Raw genomic sequence first — 24,282 nt, 5'->3', positions numbered from 1 at the left:
TTAATTTCAGCCTAACTGCAGTGAGTGTTTCAACATTACACAGGCTGCACTAGGATCAACATGAAAGATCATTTTTTCTATTCCAGAAAGCCACTTCCTGTTTTGTTCTACTTTCTCCTTTCCAGTTTCTACTTTCTTATGCTTTTAGAAATTTTGGGTGGTTGGGTGCATGGCAAGCTAAATATGCTCTCATGGTCTCTCCAAAGTTTCATCTTTGCTCCACATTGATATGGGCCCAGGCTGCCACTGAAAAGCCATTGTCCTGTTCCTCCCTCGTCCCTTTTCAGGGCTGTGAATTCCTCCTGTCTTCTCTGTGCACCAGAGCTACCACTTTGTGGTCTGAAGGATAAACTAGAAGTTTGGGGTTTTTTTCTCTATCGGTTTTCATCATCAGATACTTTTTGCAGACTCCTCAGAATTTCTTCCTAATATTTAATCTAAATTTACCCTATTTCAGTTTAAAATTATTACCTGTCGTGTAAATGATTAGCTGTCCTTTCACTACACTCCCTGATAAAAAGTCATCTATGTCCTTCCCGTTGGCCCCCTTTAGATACTGGAAGATACTACAAGATCTCCCTGGAGCGTTCTTTTCTCCAGGCTGAACAACCCCAACTCTCTCAGCTTGTCTCCATGGGAGACGTGCTCCATTCTCGTGATCAACTTAGTGGCCCGCCTCTAGACTTCCTCCAGCAGATCTCCCATCTTTATTATGCTGGGAAGCTGACAAATGGATGCAGTACTCCAGGTGGGGGTCTAACAAAAGTGCAGTAGAGGTGCAGCATCACCACCCTCAGCCTGCTGCTCCTCCTTTTTTTGATGCAGCCCAGGATACAGCTGGGTCCGGTCCAGTTTTTCATCCACCAACACCCCCAAGTCCTTCTCCACAGGGCTGGTTTCAATCCACTCATCACCCAGCCTGTGTCCATGTTTGGGATTACCCCAACCCAGGCACAAGACCTAACACTTGGCCTTGTTGAAATACATGAGGACTGCACAGGCCCAGCTCTCAAGCCTCTCCAGGTCTCTCTGGAATGAATCCCTTCCCTCTAGAGTATCAGTCATGCCACTGAACTTGTCATCCCCAGACTTGCTGAGCGTGCACTCAATCCCACTGTCCACATTCCCATATTAACATGAGGATGTTAAATAATATGGTCCCTGAGGGACGCCACTCATCACTGGTGATCAAGCACAGCCATCAAACCAATGACCACAACTCTTTGAGTGCATCCGTTTCCTTATCCACTGAGTAGTCCATCTGTCAAATCCATGTCTCTCCATTTTAGTGACAAGGATATGCATGGGATAGTATGAAATGTTTAGCACAAGTGCGGGTAGATGATGTCAGTCTCTCTCCTCTTATCCATCACCACTGCAACCCTGTTGTAGAAGGCAACCAAATTTGTCCCTTTTGCTGAGCTTCATCTTTTGCTGTCATGTAAGTGCACATTGCAGTACCACTGTTCTCCCTGGGTGACCCTCCCTGTCCTCTGTCAGTGCCAGCCTGGGAAAGGAGCAGGGAGCAGGGAAATCAATGTATAAACTTTGACTGTGTTGCTGCAGTGAGAGAGGCTTGTGGAATGAAAGACTTGGACAGGAACCAAGAGAAGTGGTGGTATGTAGGGCTGCTGCAGAAGCGAGGTGTTAATGACATGCCGGCTAGGAAGAGAGAGTGGGATCTGAAGCAGTGTTGCGCTCTTCCAGCATCTCTGTTGGGCACAGGAGAGGGAAATTCGGCTTATATGTTGCAGTATTTCCATATGGAGCTGCTGTAATGCATGGAACTACACTAAGGTTTGTGATGAGCGTGGAAGGGTAAACAGCGATAGATGGTTCTGTGGTTCCTTGTCGCTTCCCTTTCTAAAAATACAGGAACAAGAATACAGGGAGGAAAAAGCAGGTGGTGTTACTGAAATATGGATTCTCTAATTCTTACAGCGTGTGAACGATGAGGTTCTTTTATGATTGAAATATACCAAGTGAGAATTAGATCCTCTTAAAACAAGGAATTAATTATGCTGCTTAGAAGTTGGAATAATGATCTTCCTGTTGTAGTGCCAGTGCACCTCTACAACGTCTTCTTTTCCACTTCCAGGCTTATTTTAGGCAGTGTTTATTTGTGTCTTGAGTGGCTTGTAGTAAGATAGAAGTTGCAAGTAAGCATCAGTATAGACAATATCTTGTCTTTTAATAGTGACAAGATATGGAAGGATCATGGTGAGTAAGAGTGGGTTAACCTGGTTCTTGTGGAGATGTTTATCCTGTCTCTGCCTTTCAGAGTTCTTGTTCAATGTGAATTTTATAATTTTAAATCCCAGTCTTTATTGATCAATGGTAAGATTTTGGCATTTGCATTTCCCTGCTGTGAAGACTTGTTGATTTTCCTTTCTGTCTCCTCAAATATGAATCCTCTCTAATTTCATTGAGTGATCAGTTATTTTCATGTAATGTCAAGTAGAGCACAGAAAATTAGTCTTTTCTTTGTGCCATACTGCATAATTACATTATGTCTCTTGTAATCTCTCCTTTGTAAGGTAAATAATCACAGTCTTTTCTGTCTTTTCTCATATTAAAATTTATCAAAATCCTTTGTTACTCCTACTACTGTTACTGTCTGAGTCCCCTCTAACATTGGAGCATTCATTTCTTGAGATGCTGGTACCAGTGCAACGTGTGGCACTGCAGAGATAACGCTGATCTACATTAGTTACCTCCCTGCTGGTCACAATTTTATTCACCATTTATCCTAATATCTTTTAACTGCAGTTAAGAATTTCATTTAGAAGAGTGGTCTTCTTTGAGAAGGGTTCTGTGACCCTGAGGTGTCTTTACTGAATTGATAAAGTTTGCTTTAAATTATGTGTAATTACATTTTCTCCCTCTAGTACATGCTGATTTCAATGTTGAGCTCATCATTAAATTGTCTTTTCACCCAGTATTTTTTAGGCTTATCTTGAGATTCTTCACTGTCATTTTTGATGTTTCCTGACCCAATAATTGTGTGTTATCTATAGGCTTTGCCATCTTATTTTTCATATTCTTTTCTCGATCAAGAATAAATGTAATAGAAAACACAGAACTGAGTTTACCTTTTTCCTGATGTGAAACAATTATTATTTGAAGACATATGTTAGACTATTCAGATGACTTGATAAATTCTTTTTATTTAGATTTCAATAGCTAAAAGACTAGATTGCAGCTACTTTATTTTTTTCCACGCAAAAACCATAACAAAACTAACAGTCTACTTAATTATTTTACAGACCCTGTCCAGAAGAATTTCAAATCCCTATTTGGAAACTCCTTCCAATAAGGTACTTGTGAACCTTCTTTATAATTCTGTTTCATCAGACAACATGCAAGGAATGCTTCTGCTTCAGTTCAACTACTTATTCACAGCTTTGAAGATACTTGTGAATGTGACCTGAAGTTAAATCCACTTAAGAAGTTATCATTTTGTGTGTGTTTGTTACAAATCACATCTTACTGAGTTTGCAAACTGAATTGTTGTTAATTCCAATGTGCACTTGCTTCCCAGTCACTTAAATGATAGCCACTGTTTAGCTTACTTTTACAGTATTTTCAGAATGCTGGTTTGCATGTCACAAGATTTTACTCTCTCAGGTCTCTTCTATATGCCTTAAAAAGTTCCTAAACATAGGAAGCAAACAAACAAAAAGATGAAACCAAACAGCATCAAGTTATTTCTTTGTGTCATTTGGTGTGTTTTGCTGAGATAGTGAGGAAACACCACAAAAGAAGCCCAAGGTAAATTCTTCAGTAAGGAGTGGTCCACGGAGTCTGGGTGGAACACAGTTTTATGGAAAACTGAGTTGGGTTCTGTTTTGACAGACACATCTGCAGCCTTGAGGCGCAGGGCAGAAATCAGGTGTGGGGAGATCAGAGCTGTCTCCATTCTGAAAGACCATATCCTCCTGGCAATGCATGGATGAACAGATCTACAGCTATCATAGGAAACCTCTAAAGGTTCTGAACAAAAATAAAAGACTATGAAATAGTCTTTCAGTGTGTATTAGGTTTGAAATAAATTATTTAGCTGAAAAACATAGGAAAATATATTAATTTTAAACTGTATCCGTGTGATTTCGGAATGGTTCCTATGTCTCTGCTTTGCCAGAATAACAAGTGTTTTCATCATTTGTCTGTTGTTCAAAGGTAAAGCTGATGGATGGTTAAACCTCTCCTTTTCTAGGGCAGCAAATCTAAAATCAGTCCAGCTCGTGGGGCACCTGCAACCCATGATACAACTGGCAGAAGCTGGGGTGCATTTCCTTTGAGACTGGGTGCTTGCTTGTCATTTACCTGTGAAAAAGGCATTGCCCAAAGGGAGGGAGTGGACAGTGGCAAGGCAATTTACTACAGCAGGAATAAATCCCTGTTTGTCACAGTTTTCAATTTCTCTTTTCATTCAGATTTATGGAGAAAGTTCTTCCTGTGCTGGGAGAGCTCTCAGGAATATTTTTACTCTGCAAGCTTCTGACCTGATTAAAGACAGGGTGTACCTTACTGGAATTTGCAGGTAAATCAAAATCATTTGTTTTAATTAACTTTAAGAGTTTTATTTGCATTTATCTATGCTCTGGTTTGACAAGAGAGTAAATTCTGAGTGATTATGTGTATGTCACTAAGAATTAAAAATATTTTCTTTAAAAAATTTTATAAAGTCTCATGTGCCTTAATATCTTTTCTTACATTACAATGTCAGTTGTCAGAAAGCAGCAGTGGCCTGATTGTATATACATTAATTCAATTGCTTATGGTTTTCATATATGATAGTGTTTGTCAGTTATTTTTTTGAAAAGAAATAGTATTCATTTCAGCTGTGGTTTGGAGTTATAAAAGAGCTTAATTGGATTCCAAGATTTAGTGACACAGTGATTTCTGTATGTAATTTATGGAATATTTCTGTAATTAAGTGATTTTCCATTTCTGTTTCATGTAGCATAAATGCTTCCCTCTGTTTACAATTACACCAAAATGTGCAGCTCTCTATTATAAAACCATTTGTTCACACCTGTGTTTAAGAAAAATGCACTACTTTTTTATTATTGTTTAAATATATACATCTACCAATAATATGAAAGATTAAGTCCATCCTTGAGTAGCACTTAAAGTTCTTACACATATTGTTTAGCTGTACTGATTATGGCATCTCCTTGGAAAGGAGATAAAAGGCTGAGGCTAGAAGCTGGATTTTATTTATCTCTTATGCACCTTTGGATGACATGTATGCAACACAAATTAATAAAAATTCTATTGCAAAGTACACTACATGAATCAGGTATGTAAGGGAACTTGCTCATCTAATGTAAGTTCCCTCATTGTAGCTGGAGGTACCCCCTGAGGCTTGCCAACATAATTTCTTCTCTTGAAATGAATAGGTTTACAAAAATTAGGAATTGAGACAAAGAATTTTCTCTGCTGAACAAAAAGGCTGACTTTGATAACTTTAAAAAGAGCTCTTTATTATAAAAGAATGTTTTAACATTACTGTAATTTAAGAAGTGATGTTTTGCTGATTTGCAGGAGAAGTTGTGTTGGATCAGAACTCGTAGACTGGCTTTTGGAGCAGTGCCCTTTTGTCAAGTGCAGATCTACAGCAGTTGGAGTGTGGCAGCTCCTCCTGGATATGGGCATTATATTGTCAGGTCAGTCCTGCCAGTACTTGCAGTGTGAGGAAGCCTTTCCCTTTCTCCTGCACAGGACAAGAGCTGTGATTTTGATCAGAGGAGGGGAAGAAAATAAAGCACAGATTGATCCAATTTTCTTGCCGTTCTTTTTTCTACTATCTTTTTGGGAGGCTCACTTCTGTGACCTTTCATTTCTTAAATACCAAAGATCAATCCCTTGTTTTTGGCAATTTCATTCCTTTTTTCATTCCTGTAATTGCCTATTATCAAGTTGCAGACAGAGTGCGTGTCTTTTCCAGGCTTTTTTTTTTTTTCCCCTCAAGCTATTTTTGGTTTCTCACAAGACAGCAGCTGTTTAGTTGCTGCAGATCATGGCTTTACTAGATGACTTCTGTTGCTATTAAGCTATTAATGATTTTCTTTTCCTAATTTTTAATTATGACGGGATGAGAGAGGATCCAGTTCCTTGAGACAGTGGTGAAGCCAAGTTCTACCCTGCTGTCTCCTACTCCCCCACCAATCTGAGGGATTTGGTCCAGCTAATGTGATTGCTGATAATTACACTGACACCTAGCCTCTGGATAGCTGATGGATTTTACTTGGAGGCTGGAACTACTTAGATAGCTCAACTCAGGTCATACCTGAGGGTCTGCGCTAGACACTTAACCTCTTTCTTATGAAAAGGTGAGGACTTATAGAAGATTTCTGCATATGTACACTGCAAGTGTACTTTAAGGTTTTCTTCAGCTAAACTGACAGCATGTCTGGTCATGCAGCCTCAGCAAGGGCCAAATTACTTGTTGCAGAAGCTTGTGATTTTGGCTTTGGACTCTGTCCTTTTTTCCTGATTAAATCAATTTTTTTTTCAGGGAAGACAACTGATACATCTTCTTATCCAGGCCTAGTCTGCAAATTGAGTAGAATTGAATTTCAGGAGAAGCTGGAATAATGATGGACTGTATCCCCATTACTGAACTTTGTTTACTAGTGCCTGACCATTAGTGAAAATGCTTTAGAAACCAATGGAAAGTGAGACTCAGAAATCTAACAAAAAAGAGGAAAGTTTTTATTCCATAAGTCTGAACTGATTCCAAAATTGATTAAACACTCATCAATCTTAATGCTTGAATTTTAAGATCCTGGAGATCTTTAAACTGAGGTTTTGGGGTTTTTCCTGTTTGGATGCACTGAATTAAATGGAGAGTCAGGATTGTTTCTGTGCTGAGTATTCAATCCTTTTGTCCTTTTGTGATGGTATAACTCAGTGTTAAGATCAAGTAATACAGAATGTGGTGGGAATCTTTACATGCTGAAAGTTTAAAGGGTATCTAATATTATTTTTTCTTACAGTGGACAGACAACTCTATTTTCAAGACAGTCATGCTTTCTACCAGTTCTCAGCAGATGAATGCACCTACCTTTTCTGTGAATTTGAGAAAGAGGAAGCATGGAAGAATGGAGTAAAGCTCCTACTTCAACTACTGCCACTATCTCCTCCCAGGATTGACATGTGCAATCTGTAAGTGTGCATATACAGCTGTTTGCAACTTCTACTGACCATTTTATAGATGTCTGGCCTTATAATGACAGTTTGCCCCCAAATCACCTTGCAAACGAGACAGCTTTCTTTTGGGGGTTGAAAAATCTTGTAGAGATGTGCTTTTCATCAGAGAAGGTTGGAAGGGGTAGGAAAATGGAGGCACCTGACTAGAGGTTTTGGACATATTACAGTTTTTAGGGACTAGCTTGCTGTCTCTAGCTTGCTATATTACCTGGGACATGTGATTTTTTTGGTCTCCTCTTACATTTGGAGGTTTGGCGTGAATTTCGCAGCAGGGACGCTCTGGTGGTGATTGACTAGCAGATCAGATGCCCTTGTGATGTGTCAGGATCAGCTTTCAGATGGATTGACAAGATGGGTGGAAATGTGGTATCTTCAGTCATTTGATTTTAATTTTCTACTATATGTTTGCCAGAGCTCTGTAAACTCACTTAATTATTCTTTTCTGCAGAATATGCCTTTTAAGAGTTTTGCTTACTCTATGTCTCCCCTTTAACCTGACTATTGAATGTTATCATACTCTCTGTGCTCATGTGTCTGCACTCTAAGGTTGCCTGTTTAGAGTGGCTAGAAGGAAAACCTAGTCATTTGTTCTGCAGTGAGAGGCCAAAATAGAGGAAAAAGGTGTTAGTGAAATCTCTGGAGGTTCATGACCATTTGTGCTTTAGTAAATCTGCAGGAGTTGGCCTGAACAGACAAGTTAAGTTAAATTTTTTCATTATTCCTAGCATGATGATCCTCAAGCCCAATACTTTGGAGAACTATTACTCTGGCAGCACTAGAATTTATTCTTTGATGCCGAAGATGACACTTTCTTCTATGAGTACTTTCCTTCTCTACATATTAGCCTTTAAAAATGCTGATTCTCAAAGATGAATGTCCAGTAGAAATATTTCAAAGAAGCACAAAGTCCAAAGATCCTGTAAGCTGTCTCAAGCCTAGATTCTTAAATTCAGGCATGTTGAGCTGGTAGGGAAAAAACTCAGTAATTTCTCTACATGCTTCAGGGTGGAAACTTGATTCCCTTCCCTGTTGCTGACTGCCCTCACCAATGAAATATTGGCAGTTCTGGAGTGGATCTTCCCTTCAAAATGCATTTATTTGATCAGCTGGAGTGAGTGTAGACAAGTGACAAGAACCCCAAGCTGGCTAGAGCAGCAGGACTGAATATGATCTTCTAAGCAGCTGACTCACATGGGAGAAAACCTTTGACTGTTTTTGCAAATAGAAATTTCTTGTCTTCCAGCCAACTCTGGTGCTAAACAATTTGTCTGTCCCTTAAATATCAGGGCATTTTGATCTTGATTTTAGTGGGAATTGGGATTTTTCTCATCACTGTAACTCAAACCACTTTTCATGGTTTGTGTCTCCTCGTTCAAAGGATTTGAATCAAAAAGGGCAGAACAGATAGGTCATATTGATGTGTTACATGAAGGATGCTGGGTAGGAAAATGGATTGAAGGCTTTTTAGCTTCAAGTTTACAGTCTGCTTTGCAGTTTTATCATTTCAGTACAACTGTCATTTCCAGTGCAAGATGATCCCTGTCACATGAATTGAACAATTATTCATTAATGTACATTTCCAGCTCCTTCTGCTCACATTATTCAAATTTGAGTTGAAGCTGGATTTCTTTTGGGAATATTGTCACTGAAAAATTGTTTTCTGGAGCTTTTACCTGTCAGATTGTGAGGGTGCTTTTTGAAAAAGTATATATTGTAGGAATTGAATTTTAAATAATGGTACACCCTTGAGGGAATGTGGTATTAAAGCAGAAGGAGACTTTCCAGTTTCAAAATTCTTCATGCTTGATGCAAATAATAAACTACTAAAACACAGTCAGAAAGGGAATAGGTGTGATGAGATGTTTGTTAAAGTTGTCTGACCTGGTTAAATAAAGCCATATACTCCTTTTCATGAGGAAAGAGAGCAATTCTAAAAACCTTTCCCTGCAGGGTTTGTCTGTTCTTGAATATATAAGCTGTTTTGCATACCATTAGAAGCACAGGATTTTTTATAATTTAATATTTTTGTACTCATTTTTCTGTCTTAGCTTTTCCCACAATCTATATTGACTGCATTGACTCTATATGTACATAGGGATAGAGAAATTCTTACTTCATTTATTAAATTCCCTGCGTTTGATGAGATCGGAAGCAGCTGCCTGCTTGTGCACCAGAAGGGAGCATTGGATGTCTCCTGGTGGTTCCAGAGGTCAGATGACCTCTGTCTCCTCTGCAGCTGTGGGCAGCAGCCTTGTGCTTGCCTGGGCTGCATCAGTGGGTCTCTGGAATACCATGGTTCTGCTCTCAGAACAGAAGGAGTCTGTAGACCTGAGTAGGCAGTAGCAGCTCTAGGGACTTCCTTCAGCAGCTATTCTGGAAACCCTGTTAAATAAACATAGCTCAGATTTGACTTGCTGTACAGATTTTTGATGGATCTGTATTTGTTTCTGGGCAGTTTTAGCAGTGTTACCAAATTACAATAGAAAACTCTACAATGAAAATACTGTTCTGAAGTCTGAGATGTGCTTATGATTCCTGAAAAAATGCTCCGTGTTGGTCTTGGTGGAAATTCCTTACATTCAACATAACATTGGTGGGATTCACCATGGAAAACAAGTCAGGACATAGCAGATTTTCAGCAGCTCATGCTAATCTGAAGGCTAATGTTGTGTGTATTCCACAGGATTCAGACCCTGTAAATGCTGTCAAATTAGATGGGACAAATGAAGAGGCTTCCTGGGGTCGTTAAACACCCTGTGTTAACCACAGTCATTCTACTTGAGCAGAAAACAAGTGAACATTGCAGTAGCCTGGGAACAAAAAATCTGAATTGAAAGCTCTGCCACGGGCTCCCTTACAACCTTGAGCAATCACTTAGACTCTTATTTAATGCCTCCTGAATTCTTTTCCAGTTACTGCAATGGTGTTGTATCAGGTGTTTAATCCTTGTGTGCTTCTATTTCCTTCTTTGTAAATGGGAGTGTTTATAACAATTCCCAGAACTACTGGTAGACTCAGTGAACATTTCAAGAATGCACTCAGTAGCTGAGACTGTTGAAATTTATCACATAATACTTTTAAAAATTTTTGGAAGATATGTTAGCAGAGTTTTTTTCCTTAGTCTTACATTGCTTTTTATTTTCAGGAGTGTTGCACTATATTCTCTGTCTCCTATCCTGAAACAATTTGCATTTTATTGGTATCAGAAAAGTAACCATTCTTAGAAGTAATTTGGTTTTCATGCAAACAGCCAGGATGGCATATTAATTTAGTTACTGCCTTATGGAGTTCCTGGAAAGCTTTTGCTGAACACCAACAGCTCTCAGGTGTTGCATGGAAACTGACTTGCCTACTTGCAGATCTAGAACAAGAATCCCTGCATCTCACTCTGCTTAGCAGACTGAGCCCACAGATCACTGAACTATATAAGCACTAATTTGCCTGGGCTTTGTAACTCCTGTTTGATACCAGACTCACTAGGTCCTAGCTGTCCACTTTTGAAAAAATTAGGCTGTAACTGTTGCTTTGTTCCTTTTGTCCATTGGCCTGGGTGTCATAATATACCCTTCTTCTCTGATTCTGAAGAGCTGACTCTAATTTTTAGTGTATTCATTGTTTCAGAAGTATTTGATGATCATATGCAGCTGAATACTGGGAGTATTTTTAAACAGAAAATGAAGTGATAAAGGCCCAAGAAGGAACTAGCTATGTTATGTGCTGGTCTAGGTTTATAGATTGCGTCTGTGGCTGTGTCTGCTGAGCTACTATCTTCTGCCTCCAATTTAGAAGAATCAGGTCCTGGTCTGGTTCTGAGAGATTAGAAGAGAAATCAGATGTATAGAGAAACTTCTATAAAGTTCAGTTATTTTAATCTCATTCTAAAGTATAAAGAGAAAATCTGAATAAATCAGTCTTTGTAAATGAAAATGCATTCATTTATTTCTTTTGGGCTGTTTATAACACTTAAAATGTTAAATCACATTTTCTTTGAATAGAAAAGGCAGTTGTGAAAATAACTGTGATTTTCATCTGAATTACCATTTTGATCTGAATTTGCTTGCCCCAAAATGAATGCATGTGTCATTCTGTGCTTTCTGACCCTAATTTTTTAATCAGGGAATGAAATTTTTGGACATGGGATGTAAGAACTGCAATATACCAGCTGCATATTCCAGATGTCTTGCCAGCTCTCTCCCTAAGGACACCAAGACATATAAGCAATTAAATAATTTAGTCAAAGACAGAAGCTTCTGCTAATACCTGGGATTTATATTTATTTCAGCAGCTGCAGTTTTGTGTATCTGTTCAGCTTGCTGGCATGCTTCTTGAATACCATGAAAACTAAAGATCTCAAGGGCATTTTCTTTTATTTCTTCCTGTAGTTATAACCCTTGGTGCATATGGTGTAATGCTTCTGATTCCCCAAAAGCTTCTGAAAGGCTTACAGATGTTTTAGTGTACAGATAATTTAGATGGGAATTAGACTGTTTTAAAGAAAAACACAGTCTTATCCTGTACTGTCCACTTTTGTGTGGCTGTTTCCATGTGGGCCAGACTTCTGGGATGGTTTCTAGGAGGGCTGTGCCTTTACTGCCTCACTTTTGAAAAGACATATTAAGTCTCTTTCTTGCGAGTCACTGTCAAGACAACCTAATGTTGCTCTCAGCTGTTGCTTTAGTTTGGTTATTTATGGCTTCTTAAATGTATTATTTTCACTTTCAGTTATTTTTTCTGAATATTGAATTTCACTTGTCAAAAAATTATTCTGATGTTGTCTGTTTTCATCTACATGAAGTTTTATTCCATAGGTGCTGCTCCACACCTTAACAAAGCTGGGTGGTGGGCAGATAGAAAACTCTTTGCTCTTTTCACAGAGTAAGTTTTTAGCAAAGCAAAAGATGCAGTCAAATAAGCAACTCTGCTCTAAAGGGTCCTGCATTCTTCAGTTCTTCATCATATTTTTATAGCTGAGGAATTCTCTCACTGCTTCACGTTGGTTGGATCAAAAGAGTTCTCGACAGCAAGGGACAAAGGGTGTACTCTGTCATTACTGACATGATTAATTATTGTCATGCTGCAGTCCTCATTTTGATGTGGAATCTCAAAGGCCCTTTTACATTACTGCCTGTGGCTACACAGTTCCTTACTTTCCAGGAATCAAAAGATGTTGAAATAGAATGAAAGAAATAATAAAATCTTGTTTTTATTTTTTAAGGCCTGATCAAAAAATAGAAGATACAGCAGAAACCAATGCTGAAATTCTTGCTCGTCTCACTTCTGCGGTAAGGTCATTGCATCAAAGTTTGAACTGATCATGTTTGAAATATTGTCATGTTTTGGATCCTTTCAAATTAAAGACTTGGTCTAAGTGAACAGATGTTTGTATATGAAGACATTTTTTTAGTCTCTGGAAGGGGAGAGCTTTACTGAGGTCTTAGTGTACAATTCCAAAGCTATTAAAATCAACCCAAGCAAGGACTGCAGCAGCCTGCTCTTGTAATATATGCTATTCTTGGCCCAGAAGATACCCTCTTGGAGGACTAAGGTGACTTTTGTGTGATGTGCTTTACTCTCAGACCCTCTTGGTAAAGTCTACATCAATGGGAGACAAAGGGAGATAAAAGTTTTCAACAGCCCTTGTGTAGATTATAATAAACTTCTGACGATACATACCTGGGAAACCTGAGCTTCCTAACTACATTTAGCCTCAGTAAACTTCACCATAATAAACAATAGCTTGCTCTGTTTCTGCTAGAGTGTGGTGCATCTTGTTTATCTTGTGAGATCACTGTTCTAAGAAGAAGACAGACAGGACTTTAGAAAGTTAAGCTAGACTAACTCAATTTAATGTAATCTGTATGATAGCACAGAGTGTACCCTCATAAAATTAGCAAGCAATGCAACAGTATGAGGAATGGTTGGTCACCATCCCTGGAGGTATTTCAAAGATGAGTTGGTGTGGCACTTGGGGACATGGTTTAGTGTGGACTTGGCAGTGCTGGGTTAACAGCTGTACTTGATGATCTTACAGGTCTTTTCCAACCAAAATAATTCTATGATTCTATGGTTGTGCTGCCACTTAGAGGGACTTTGAAAGTCTGGAGAGATGGGCCAACAGAATCTCAGGAAAGTCTGCAAAGGGCAATGCAATGTCCTGCATCTGGGAGAAATTACCTCATGATTCTATACAGATTGGGGGTTGACTGAAAAGCAGCTTTGCAGAAAGGACTTTGCAGGGGGTTCTGGCAGACAGCAGGTTCAACCAGAAACATGCCCTTGTGGCAAAGAAAGCAAGTGCTTCCTGAACCACATCAGTAAGAGCATTGTCCCTAGGCTAAGGCAGGTGACCAGATGTGGAGTCTTGGATCCAGTTCTGAACTCTCAGTGCAAGAGATGTGGATGTCCTGGAGTGTATGTGAATGACCATGGAGATGGTTGGGGAATAGAGTACTTGACTTGCAAGGAGAGTGTGACAGAAGTGGAAGTGGGGCTTGGGGAACAGAAGGCTATGGGAGGACCTTACTGATGTGTACAAATATCTGATGGACAGGCTCTAGCTGGCCATGATTTTCAGCAGAGGTTTGGATCAGATGATCTCCAGAGGTGCTTTCCTACCTCCATCACTCTGGGATTCTGCAGTTCTGTGAAACCCGAAGTTATGGTATCATCAAAACATGGAATTGGTGTTAGTTCTGTTTTTGGCATGTGAGAAAGTAGGGTGGAAAAAATTAAGCAAGCCAGGTAAAGTTTTATGAAAAAGGCATGAGGATAAGAGCTATTTTAAGAAAAACAAGTAAAGTGCTATCTTGAAATTGCTGGAAAATGGAAGGAAAGGAGAATTTTTGCTGTCTCTTGTAAAGACAAATGTCTTTACAAAGGATATTTAATAATGTGTTTGGAAAGCTAGTTATTCTGTATATTAAACTTTATTCAAGAATATTTTAAAATGTATGACATAAGCAAATGCTGTGTTTTAAATATCTTTTTTTATTGTCTCAATATTCAAACTCCTTGTTTTCTCTAGTTTTTTTCTTAACTGAAAATGAAAGGTGAACTCAGAACCTCAATATCCTTCATTTTTGTTACCATACAGAGCAAAATAGAAAACAGTGAAAGACTTTCTGCAAAGTTTCATTTTTTTTAAACATTTGTAAAGCACCAACTCTATAAAACATTGCCAGTATTCCTCAAAAGCTTTGCCTATCAAAAATAGAATAATGGAGGTTTTGTCAGTTAAGAATAAGGGACATGCTCAACAAAACAAAGTGACCTTTTGAGTTTAAGAACTGGATCTAGCTGGATGCACTTGGGTAACATGCATGTCCTTAAACACCTAATTGACAGTGAGCTCAGAATATTTCACATCTGCGAGGTTGAACCTGTGAACTACATCCTGAGTCACTCCAGCAGCAGGGCACCTGGACAGGGTTTTCTTAAATGAACCATTTTATTGCTGTAGCTAACTAGCTAAAGAAAAATTAGGCAGTTCCATCTCCAGATGGCCTGAGACCCATCTATTGCCATGGTGATGTCAAGAATCTGATATTTTCTCCTGCATTTTCTGATTTTCCACAGAACTTTGTAGTGCCTCTGTAATGATTTTCTAGTCTACCCCTGGGAAAAAGGCACAAGGCCAGAGCAGAATCCTCCAAATTTTAGCATCTGTGTATGAGCTTTTCCTGTTTAGCCCTCCAGAATATTGCTTTTCCTCCATAAAGTAGATTGGGACCTAAAAGACTCATTGTAACCTTATGGGAAGTCTTTTTAAGTCCCAGAAGAATTTGAAACCTCAGCTCACACTATTCAACAGAGGGCTGGACTGTCCACTGTCTTGGTTCTCTTTTTTTTGTAAGCAGGGGCTGCAAAGTGAGAGTGAAGTTATCAGCTATTACTGGAAATGTGTTCACGCTGGCTTTTTGGCTCACTAAATGTTTATGCATTTTGTACAAAATTAAACCATTCTTCTTTGAAGAATTCATAATTGAAAGTCCTGCTCATGATACTCTTCACACCAGAATTTCAGAAGTGTGAAGAAACCCACAAAATCATCCCTACTTCTGGCCTAGCACTAAAGCAGTCGAAGATTAAAGTTGACTTTTTAATTGGAGATGCAAATCCCACTTCTGTCTCTTCTGCTTTTCTTTTTGGTTTTAATGGAACAAAATATTATTTTGGGGTCAGAAGAAAGTTTCTGTGTCAGCATTTTTTTCAGGGGATTCCATTCTAAATTTTCAAATCATCACACTGATTGTGATGATCCACCCAAGCAAAATTGGAGGAATCTGTGTGCCTAAAATATAAATCCCTCTCTTAATCTATCAAATTATGTGCTTATATCATATGTTCCATTACATGAGGCACCAACAAAATGATCAAACTTAAATTCTAAAGGCAAGCAGTGTAAAATTTGCAAGCAGTGCTAAATGCCATTAGAAATACATTTGCATCAGATAATCTTTTTTGGTCATGAATTTTTAAAAGAATGCTGTGATTACTCATGGATTTAAAAAAAGCATTCTAGAGCTGTCATGTATCCCATGTCGTGTCCTGAAGAGCAGCTTCATATTCAGTGTTTTGTGTGCTAAAAGCAGAACATGGTGAGATGTCTATGAGTGCTTCCACTGCAAAGCCTTTTACCTTACCTTGTGGTGGAACAGAAGATGATATCAGGATATTAATGAGGTGTATCTGGAAAATAGTTTTCTGGTACTTTAAGGCATCAGCCACTATTACTTTTATTTAGAGCCCATCAAGTTATCATAACTTGAGATGCAAAAATGTGAACCAGTTTACTGTTTTTCGAAACCCTGCTGTTTAGAGCCTTCTGTTGCAGGATTTAATTTTGAGTTTCTGTAAGGATTGGCACCTTGTCTCTAGATTGAAGTCCTGCTAGCACAATAGTATCTTGACTACTGTCTCACAAAAAACTATTATGGGCAGAAACAAGAGAAAGGAAAAAAGATGATATGCAGTGTCTGCTAGATGCACAGTTATGTCCACTATGACAAAGTGATAAGATTTGCGATAAGAGAAGAGCAGTAGTTGTCATTTACTTTTTAAAATTCTCTATTCTTTGAAGACAAGATTCACCATATAAATGAGCCATTTGTACTTAATCAAGCAGAAGTATACCCAGGTATCACTTTCTATGCATACTCTTCTATATTTCAGAAAGAAAACTTGATTGAGATGTAGTAACATGCCAACTACCCACTCAAAATGTTCTCTTTCAGACTTTCATAATATTTCCATAAATATTGTGTAGTGAACTGGCCTTTAAAATGAATCAGTTTTTACATCTGCAATGCTACTCAAATGGGATACTGTTTAGATAGTGTTAGCTTTGTAGCAACAAGCTGTATGTATAAAACATATTTTAAAATTTAATATGTCAATATGGTAGGCATAGTCCTTGTTTATATATTATATTTTGTGTCTGCATTATTATCTTCAATGTGATGTGCGACTATCGATTTCGTCAAACAGGCAGTGACTGAAATCCTGTTAGGAAGAAGCATGATAATGGGTAGCATGTGTGCAGTGAGGAGTGAGTGTTATACATGGATTTCCATTGGGGTAATGATGCAGAGGAATTGCATGTCCAGCAGGGATGTCAAGTACATTTATGCTAAAATAGACAAAAGCATATAGATTATGAAATCTAGGGGCACCACTCGAATCCAGTACTGCTCAGCAGTACCAGTTCTTTGTGATTGGAGTGAATCCTATGAGAGGGACCTCAGATTGTCATGATGGAACCCTTTGATGAAGGAAATTTTTCTCACTGTTAACACCAGAGAAACTATATTTTCCTCCTGCTTAATCTAAAGGATTTTGCTCAGGTTAAGTAAAAGAGCAGCTGCATTCCTGGCCAGCAGCAAACTATGAGATATTTAGCTTGATGTAGACAAAATATAGAAGCCCAGCCTTTTAATTGCCTGCGATTTTAGCACTATCTTTCAAACCTAAAAGGTGTCACCTTATAAGCAAAAGTAATATTGTAAATACAACTGCAGGATGCCACAATGTTGCCTTTTCTTCTGACAAGATGGGTTTTTCTTTGCAGCCATGGAGATGTTTGCATTTCTTGAATGTTTGATTGGGTTAAGAGATACATTTGCAATTGTTTCAGGTTGTAATGTCTCTTAAGCATAAGCTTAGGATTATGCATTTATTAAATGCTAAGATAAAGATGAGACATCAGTGAAATGCTTCTCACTGTCAGTAACCTGTGAAAATAGACCAGAATTGACATGGGTACCTTTTGAATTTAATGAAGGGAGAGGGTCTGAGAAGTGTAGCCATGAAAAGTCATGGTGTTGTTGTTCAGGAACAAATTGGGCTTTTATTGAAAATCCTGTTCTTTATTAGATAGCTTGTATGTATTATTATAATACTTGTGTATAGCAATTGCTGCAAGGAAGCGCATGAGTTGTTTTTCTGTTCTTTCCCATTTTACTTGAAGTTTATGCTTATATTACCTATGATTAATATTTCTCCAGACATGGGAATGAGTGTACAGGAAGGAAGGAAGGGAAGGTAATACTGCCAGCTTGCACAATTGTGCTGGAAACAGGATGACATTTAAGAAAACCATGGCATTGCCTTCATATTTTCCTGCTTGGAGTGGCAGAGAACTCCGTCCCTCTCAGCAGGGCAGCATCAAGGAATAGAAAAGATCCTTTTCCCTTGCAAGGACAGCAAAAAAGTCTTTTTGGTCCTTTGCCACAAAGGAAAGAAGGATGCAAGCAGAGGAAGGATGTGGCCTCTGGTGTGACTGGCTTGTTCCACATGCAGAGTGTACTGCTGCATGGCTCCTGAGGATCTGCGGTTACCATTGTACTGAGATGTCCCGAATGATTTTGTCTTTCTGCTCAGACCAATATAATGTTAACTATTCTTCTTTCACATTTTCAAACTTCTCTTCAGAGACATGAGAGTGAGACATAGACAGTTTAGTAATTGTGTTGCTTTGGGAATCCTTTGTGGGCTTTTTGCCTTATGACTGAGCCACATATCTTGAGAATGATGTCTGAAATTTCATGTCTCTCAGAAACTGCATGTCAAACCTCCCACTGCAGCATAGCCTTGAGCCTTGCCTAGGTCTGTTAGACAGGATGGCTAGTATGCACTGCTGGAGGCTTTGTACAGAGAGGTGGGACAATTCCTAGAAAAAATTGGAATGTGCCATATTGTTTTGGTTTTTTTAAATACTGAAAACAACCTGTCTTGGGAAAATTGAAGAAATTGTAAGGTGTATGTAGCAGAGAGCATTTGGTGCTCTAGGCCAAGTGCAAGCAGCTGCAGTGGGACAGATGATGGCAGTGAAGAAGCAGGAAGCATAAAAATAATATATAGAAAAATTATAGAGAAAGAAATTATATAAAAAGGAATAGACCTATGGAGAAAAGTGGATGTTGAGTTGAGCTGGCTAAAGAGAGAATAGCTGGTCTATACAGAGAATATGAAGAATACAGAGACAAGAGGATGAGTAAGGGAGCTGGTTAGCATGGCAGGGCTGTTTTACAGGCTAGTGAGGGACCCTGTAAAACTAAAAATAGCCCTGACTTCTGCATTTTCATCCCAAGTGAAATTTTGGTCCAGCAATTCTCAGCCACGCTACTAGAGAGGTTGTTTGTTCTTGGAAGATCTAAAAAGTGAAGGTCAATTATATACAGGAGGAACCTCTGTCAAACCTCAGCATGAAGGACTCTCTTATTCTGCAGTCACACAATAAATCCAGCATTACAGTGTGCTCATCAGAGGCAAAACAAATATGTAACAAGGGAAGGGAGAAGATTTAAGTGTGTACTTGTGAAAGAGATATGCTGTGCAAATAAATTACAGGTCAGGCTACTGAATTGCCCACTCCCTAAGGAATGTGGGGTATTTACATGAAATTAAAGTCACAGAATTCCCAACTGAAAAGGAGATAGATTTGCTAGGAAAACTGACTGTAGTTTCAAAACCAGGCATAATTCCACATGCAGTTGATTGCTGCAAAGCATTGATAGCTCTTATCTTGCCAGTGTTGCATTCTGTTTTATTTGACTGTGCCAGGAACTTTAACCATCCTTTTCTTTTCCTGATATTTTAGGTACAGAGAGAACTGGCTGCTGTCATTGCCTTGAAAGCAAGGAAGTCAGGTGAGTCAGGCTGAACTTCACAGGGGTTTTTGTAATGCTGTTCCCTTTTGTCATTTCTTGAAGTATCTGAATAGTCACTGCTGTCTTTTTAATATGGGGAAGAAAAGATACTGATGGAGAATCTGTGTATACAGCACAATGCAATTACAGCTAAGCTTCTCTCCATCTAGCTCTTTATGTATAACAACCTAACAAATAAAATCAGTGTTTTAGTTCAACTTGGGCCTCTCTGACCAAAATCACTATTTTCTCTAGGCTTGCTCTTTATAAAAAAAGCTGATGTCTTTATTTGACTTCAATTTAAGACAAATAGGTTGGTAACTTTCCTTTTTTTTTTTTATCATCCAGTATCTCATGCCATTATCTTTTCTGCCTTTTACCAGCCCAGCCAGGTGTTTTTCTTACTGCTAAAGCAAAAGGACAGCTTCATGCACGGAGATGTTCTTTCCTGCCTTTTCTTCTGTATGGCTGGAGAGGCAAGTCTCTGATCAGGGCAGGAGAAGGGAAGAGGCAATTGGATAACTGGAAGTCTCTGCCAGTAAAAGCACTCCCAAGAAATGCTGGTGCCACAGTGCAAAGCACTGAAATACGTGGCCATCTCAGCCTCATCAGAGTGTGTTAGCACAGGCACTTCAGCAGGTGGAGTCTGCACTGCTGAGGCAAGGAAGGAGGCAAGCAAGCTAAGCTGTGTTTCCCAGGCACTGCACAGGAACCAAAAGAACCTATTTGGCCAGACCTGACTCTTTACAGGTTAACTCTCTGGTGTCTTTGTGCAGTGTCTTCTGCACCAAGCTGAATGTATTTCTAAAGTAAAGCAGAGGTGGAGTGACCTTAAATTATTAGCGTGTTCCCAAAGCCTTTGAGGTCTTTGAGCGCATTTTCATGGAGCATCTCTTGTGATTTTCAGTGATTTTTCTAGAAATCAAAGTCACAAATCTTGTACTTGAGCTATTTTCTGTCTTGTTCATTGTACTGCATCTCTATCAGTCTGTCTGTGACTTACAAGTACAGCACAAAATTTACTACACACACGCACAACACACATCATGTTATTGTAAACTGGAGGCACCAAGAAGATGTGGCTGGTCTACCTGCCAATATTTTCTTGTGAAAATGTAAGTATTAAAAAAATACTCTAGACACAGTTTGATGCTATTTTTTTCTGGAAATAGAAGTATCCATAAGTTATACCCATACTCATCTATAAATGTAAATCTCTGGAAAGTGAGCACAAATGTGAGTGTGAATTCAGACCTGAATTTCTTCTATGGGAAAGCTTTACTTCTGAAAGTGCTATAATAGTTTATGATGGCAACAGCCCTCAGCTGCTTGCCCTTACCTGGTGTCACCCCAGTCCCACCTGACTTGTAACGGCAGAACATGGAAATGCTTCTGCTCTGGCTCAGTGCAGAGGAAAACAGGCTATTTTAAAGAACTGCTCAAGGTAATCTTTTGTTTTGCTGCTAAATGGGCTGAGCATGGTGCCATGTATATTTACTTCCTGCTCATGGAGGTATAATAAATCTCTCTGCTTTTAAGCAGTTTTGTCTGGAAATATTTCTATGGCTATGAGCTATAAATAGAAATCTTTCCCCCAAAATAGTTATTTTTAGCTTGAAGTAGTCTCTTATTTCCTTTTGGTGGATGGTTGTTAGAGTAGAAAATGGGGTGGGCATTACATTAGGAATGAGATGCAAGGGATGAATATCCAAAAGGAGAATATCTCTTGGAGTCTCCTTTTTACTGGTGTAATTGCAATCCTCAATGTACAGGTAGAAATATTTCACTTAAAAATTACAGCCTTAAAAAAATAAAGCTCCTTATAGAGCTTTGCAGTGCTGTTCAGCCTTTCCTAATACATTAATGTAAACACTTAAAATATCTGTTCAGATCTGAACAAAAGACAACTCTTTAGTCAGTTTAACTAGTGTGTGCTTGTTGTTGAAATTTGCATTTCTTTATGCCCCATCTTGGATGCCTGTAAAAAAGGGGAGTATGATCAGGCATAACTGTAAGGTCTAATTTAAGTTAATGCCTTTGGTAAAGTAGGTGCAGAGTAAATTAGAGTGGTTGGTTATGCTCCTTTATTTTATTGCTGGTGGTTAAATTCACAGTGTAGCAGTTACTGTGAGTGATCAAGCTCTGGTCTGCTGTGCCTGGTGAAGTGAAGCACGTTTCAGAGAAAGTACTTCTGGAGCTGTAAGCCACAGTATCTTTCAAAGATATTGTTCCTCTAATCCTCTCCGAGATTCCATATAATTCCAGGAAATAAGCCCCCAAAAGTCAGACAAAGAGTTTATTTTGGCTTGAAAAGAGTGGAACATGGCTTTTTGGGCCAGCTGCCCTGGGTAGCTTCCAGGCTGGTGTGAATGGCGTGGGAGCCTGGCTCATCCACCCTGGGATTTGTGAGTGGGGAGGGCAGGCAAATGGGCATGGTCCAAACCTGCTGCCTGGAACCTGGCTACAGAGGGTAATTGGTTTATTAATTAAAAGCTTTCCTAGAGATCAGTAGCCCCCCTCCCCCCATAAAAAAAAAAAAAAAAAAGCATTTTTGCCTAATGCAAGGACTATATAATGTATTCCTGAATTAGTTTAATTTCTGAATGTACCTCTGCTCTTAGAGAAACACTTCACAGTGATTGAATTGTACTAGAAAAACTGGCTGATTTAAGTTTTTGCATTATTTGTCTAGAACTGCTGTAGTAGTCACTATGTTAAGTTGCATGGAAAGCACTTCACAAGCACATAACACCACAGCTCCCTGTGCAAGAGGTGAGGAGGTTCCAAGTAGGAAGGTTTTCTGTGTTTGGAGGGCAGGGGGCAAGCATTGCCTTTGGTTACCTGAATGAAACAGTTTAGTTTTGTTTAAATGATGTGTGGGTTTGCTACCTATTATATGTATGGGACAGGTAGTAATTGCAACTATTACAGTTCTGGTTGTGGCAGAGATTTCCACACTGTATCTGCTGACAAATACCGAGGTACAGACCTGAGCCTCCTGTGGGGTAGGGCACAGTATCAAATTCTTGCTAGTACAGGATCTGACTTGATGGGGAATGTCTGCTACTCGAAAATAAAACACCAGCAGGGTGTGGGGTAGAATGTCTATCCCCAAAAGCTGTTCTGCTGTTTTTCCTGTGGTGTAGAAGAATAGGAGAAATTCATAAAACTGGCAGATGCTGAAAGAAAAATGAGGAGCCTGAAAAATTAAAAACTTCTGTGCTGTGGGAAAAAAGCTCTGTTTTCATATTCCAGATGTGTACTGCAAGTATACCACTCGGACAACAAGGCATATGCTGACAGAGACATGCTTGAGAGCCTTCATGCAGAGGGAGCTCAGCACTTTTAGTTGCTTTGCAAATAAAACTAAACCAGGGTAAAATAAGTGTCTGTAATTCTGAAGTGTTGATGGACCTCGGTAACACTGTTGACTTGAAATCACATTTATATTTCATTAGAATAAAGCTCTCATGATAAAGGTGACCTAGGAGGGGGAAATGAGCTTGTGCACTTCTCTGTGGCTTATAAAAATGCATTGAAATAATTCTTGCCTAACCTTAGGAATAAATAGATTAAATGCTGTCTTCTGTGGTTTGGTAAAAGGTCTTGGGGAAGCAAATAACTGGAGCAGAAAGGAACTTTTCCTTTAATTGCAGGCACTCAGCATTAAATTGTTTTGTTTATTTATACCTTGCTGGCTTCTGATAGCTTCTGCAAATGTGCTGAAACCTAACACAAATGTGGCCTCCCCTCTGAAGGTTTACAAGGGTTGGCATTTATCTCAATTGCTTGTCATGGCTCGTGACATGTTTCTTATGTGTTAGAGATGGGAGCTAAAACAAGGATAAAAAGCAGCCAATAGCCTAAGGCAGGAGGCTTTAGCTGGTGGCAAAGCTACACGGGTACATGTGAACTGATCAAAACCTGTCACGTAGATGCTTTGTACTGCTGTTAATCCCATCCACAAACAAGATGCCTTGCATTTCTGTGCACAAACCCATGGCATCACCCAGCAAATCCCTTCACAGAAAAAGGAATTTCTATAACTTTATTTGTGCAAAGGATCAATTGATAAGAGCATGGCTCTTGTGTTTGTGTTTATGAATACAGGGGCTAATTAAGATAATAGCTGGCAGGGTATGCGTGAGGTAAGAAGGTGGTGACTCAGCTTCTCCCCAGGCACTGCAGGAGCAGCAGCAGGTCTGTGGGTGCTTCTCCTTCCCACTGTGAAAGGCAGGGCAGCCACAAATGCCCTAGAACTTGTGTGTGGTTTTTCTCCCCCTTATGAATGATATTAAGGTTTCCACTATATAATTAGATACATTTTAGTCATGCCATTCTTGAATTGGCAAGCTCTATTGATTTTTTAATATGTCATTTACATTTTCTTTATAATAATGTATAACAATTCATAATAATATGACTTTTGCAATGTATTAACTCCATATTTGAGATCTTCTGGATTGCCTCCACCCTATTCTTACATATATGTATGCATAGCCAGCCTTCCCCTTTTCTTTTGTATTGCTTCTGTCAGAACCTAACTGCCTATGTGATTTGCTTCGTATTTTTATTTTAGTGCAGGCGATTCAATATGAAGCAGTCACTGGGGCTTGAGCTCTGCCGACATGAATGAAAAGCAAGCTGTGAAGAGCTATTCCTTTTCCCAGGCACTGCAGCACCTCCACAGCACTGCTGTCAGGGCTGATTGCGTGACTTGACTCCAACACACTGCAGGCAATGTCAGCCCAGTTAAACACATGAGAACAGTCAGGCTGGGTCAGGTTAAAAGTCCATTCAGCCATGCTCCTACCATGAGTGATGAGTAGGGGATGCTTAGAGTAGAGAAACAGAGCGAGTACAGTTCTTCTGTGTACATACTCAGCATCTACCAGCCTGTGATAGAGGGATCTTGGTG

General features: G+C 39.2%; 1 protein-coding gene across 1 annotated transcript in view; it reads left to right on the top strand.

Annotated features, from left to right (window-relative positions):
• Positions 1-24,282, top strand: part of RAPGEF5 (Rap guanine nucleotide exchange factor 5) — a 157,552-nt gene that overhangs the window by 24,981 nt on the left and 108,289 nt on the right. The window contains 6 exon segments of the mRNA XM_036400876.2: positions 3,267-3,317; positions 4,437-4,543; positions 5,551-5,672; positions 7,005-7,173; positions 12,434-12,500; positions 19,316-19,364. Coding sequence (XP_036256769.1) covers positions 3,267-3,317; positions 4,437-4,543; positions 5,551-5,672; positions 7,005-7,173; positions 12,434-12,500; positions 19,316-19,364 — 565 coding nt within the window.

Source organism: Molothrus ater, chromosome 1, assembly GCF_012460135.2.
Source record: "Molothrus ater isolate BHLD 08-10-18 breed brown headed cowbird chromosome 1, BPBGC_Mater_1.1, whole genome shotgun sequence".
NCBI classification, from domain to species: domain Eukaryota; kingdom Metazoa; phylum Chordata; class Aves; order Passeriformes; family Icteridae; genus Molothrus; species Molothrus ater.
Note: the sequence above shows the minus strand (reverse complement) of the source record. Positions and strands in the feature narration are given on the sequence as shown.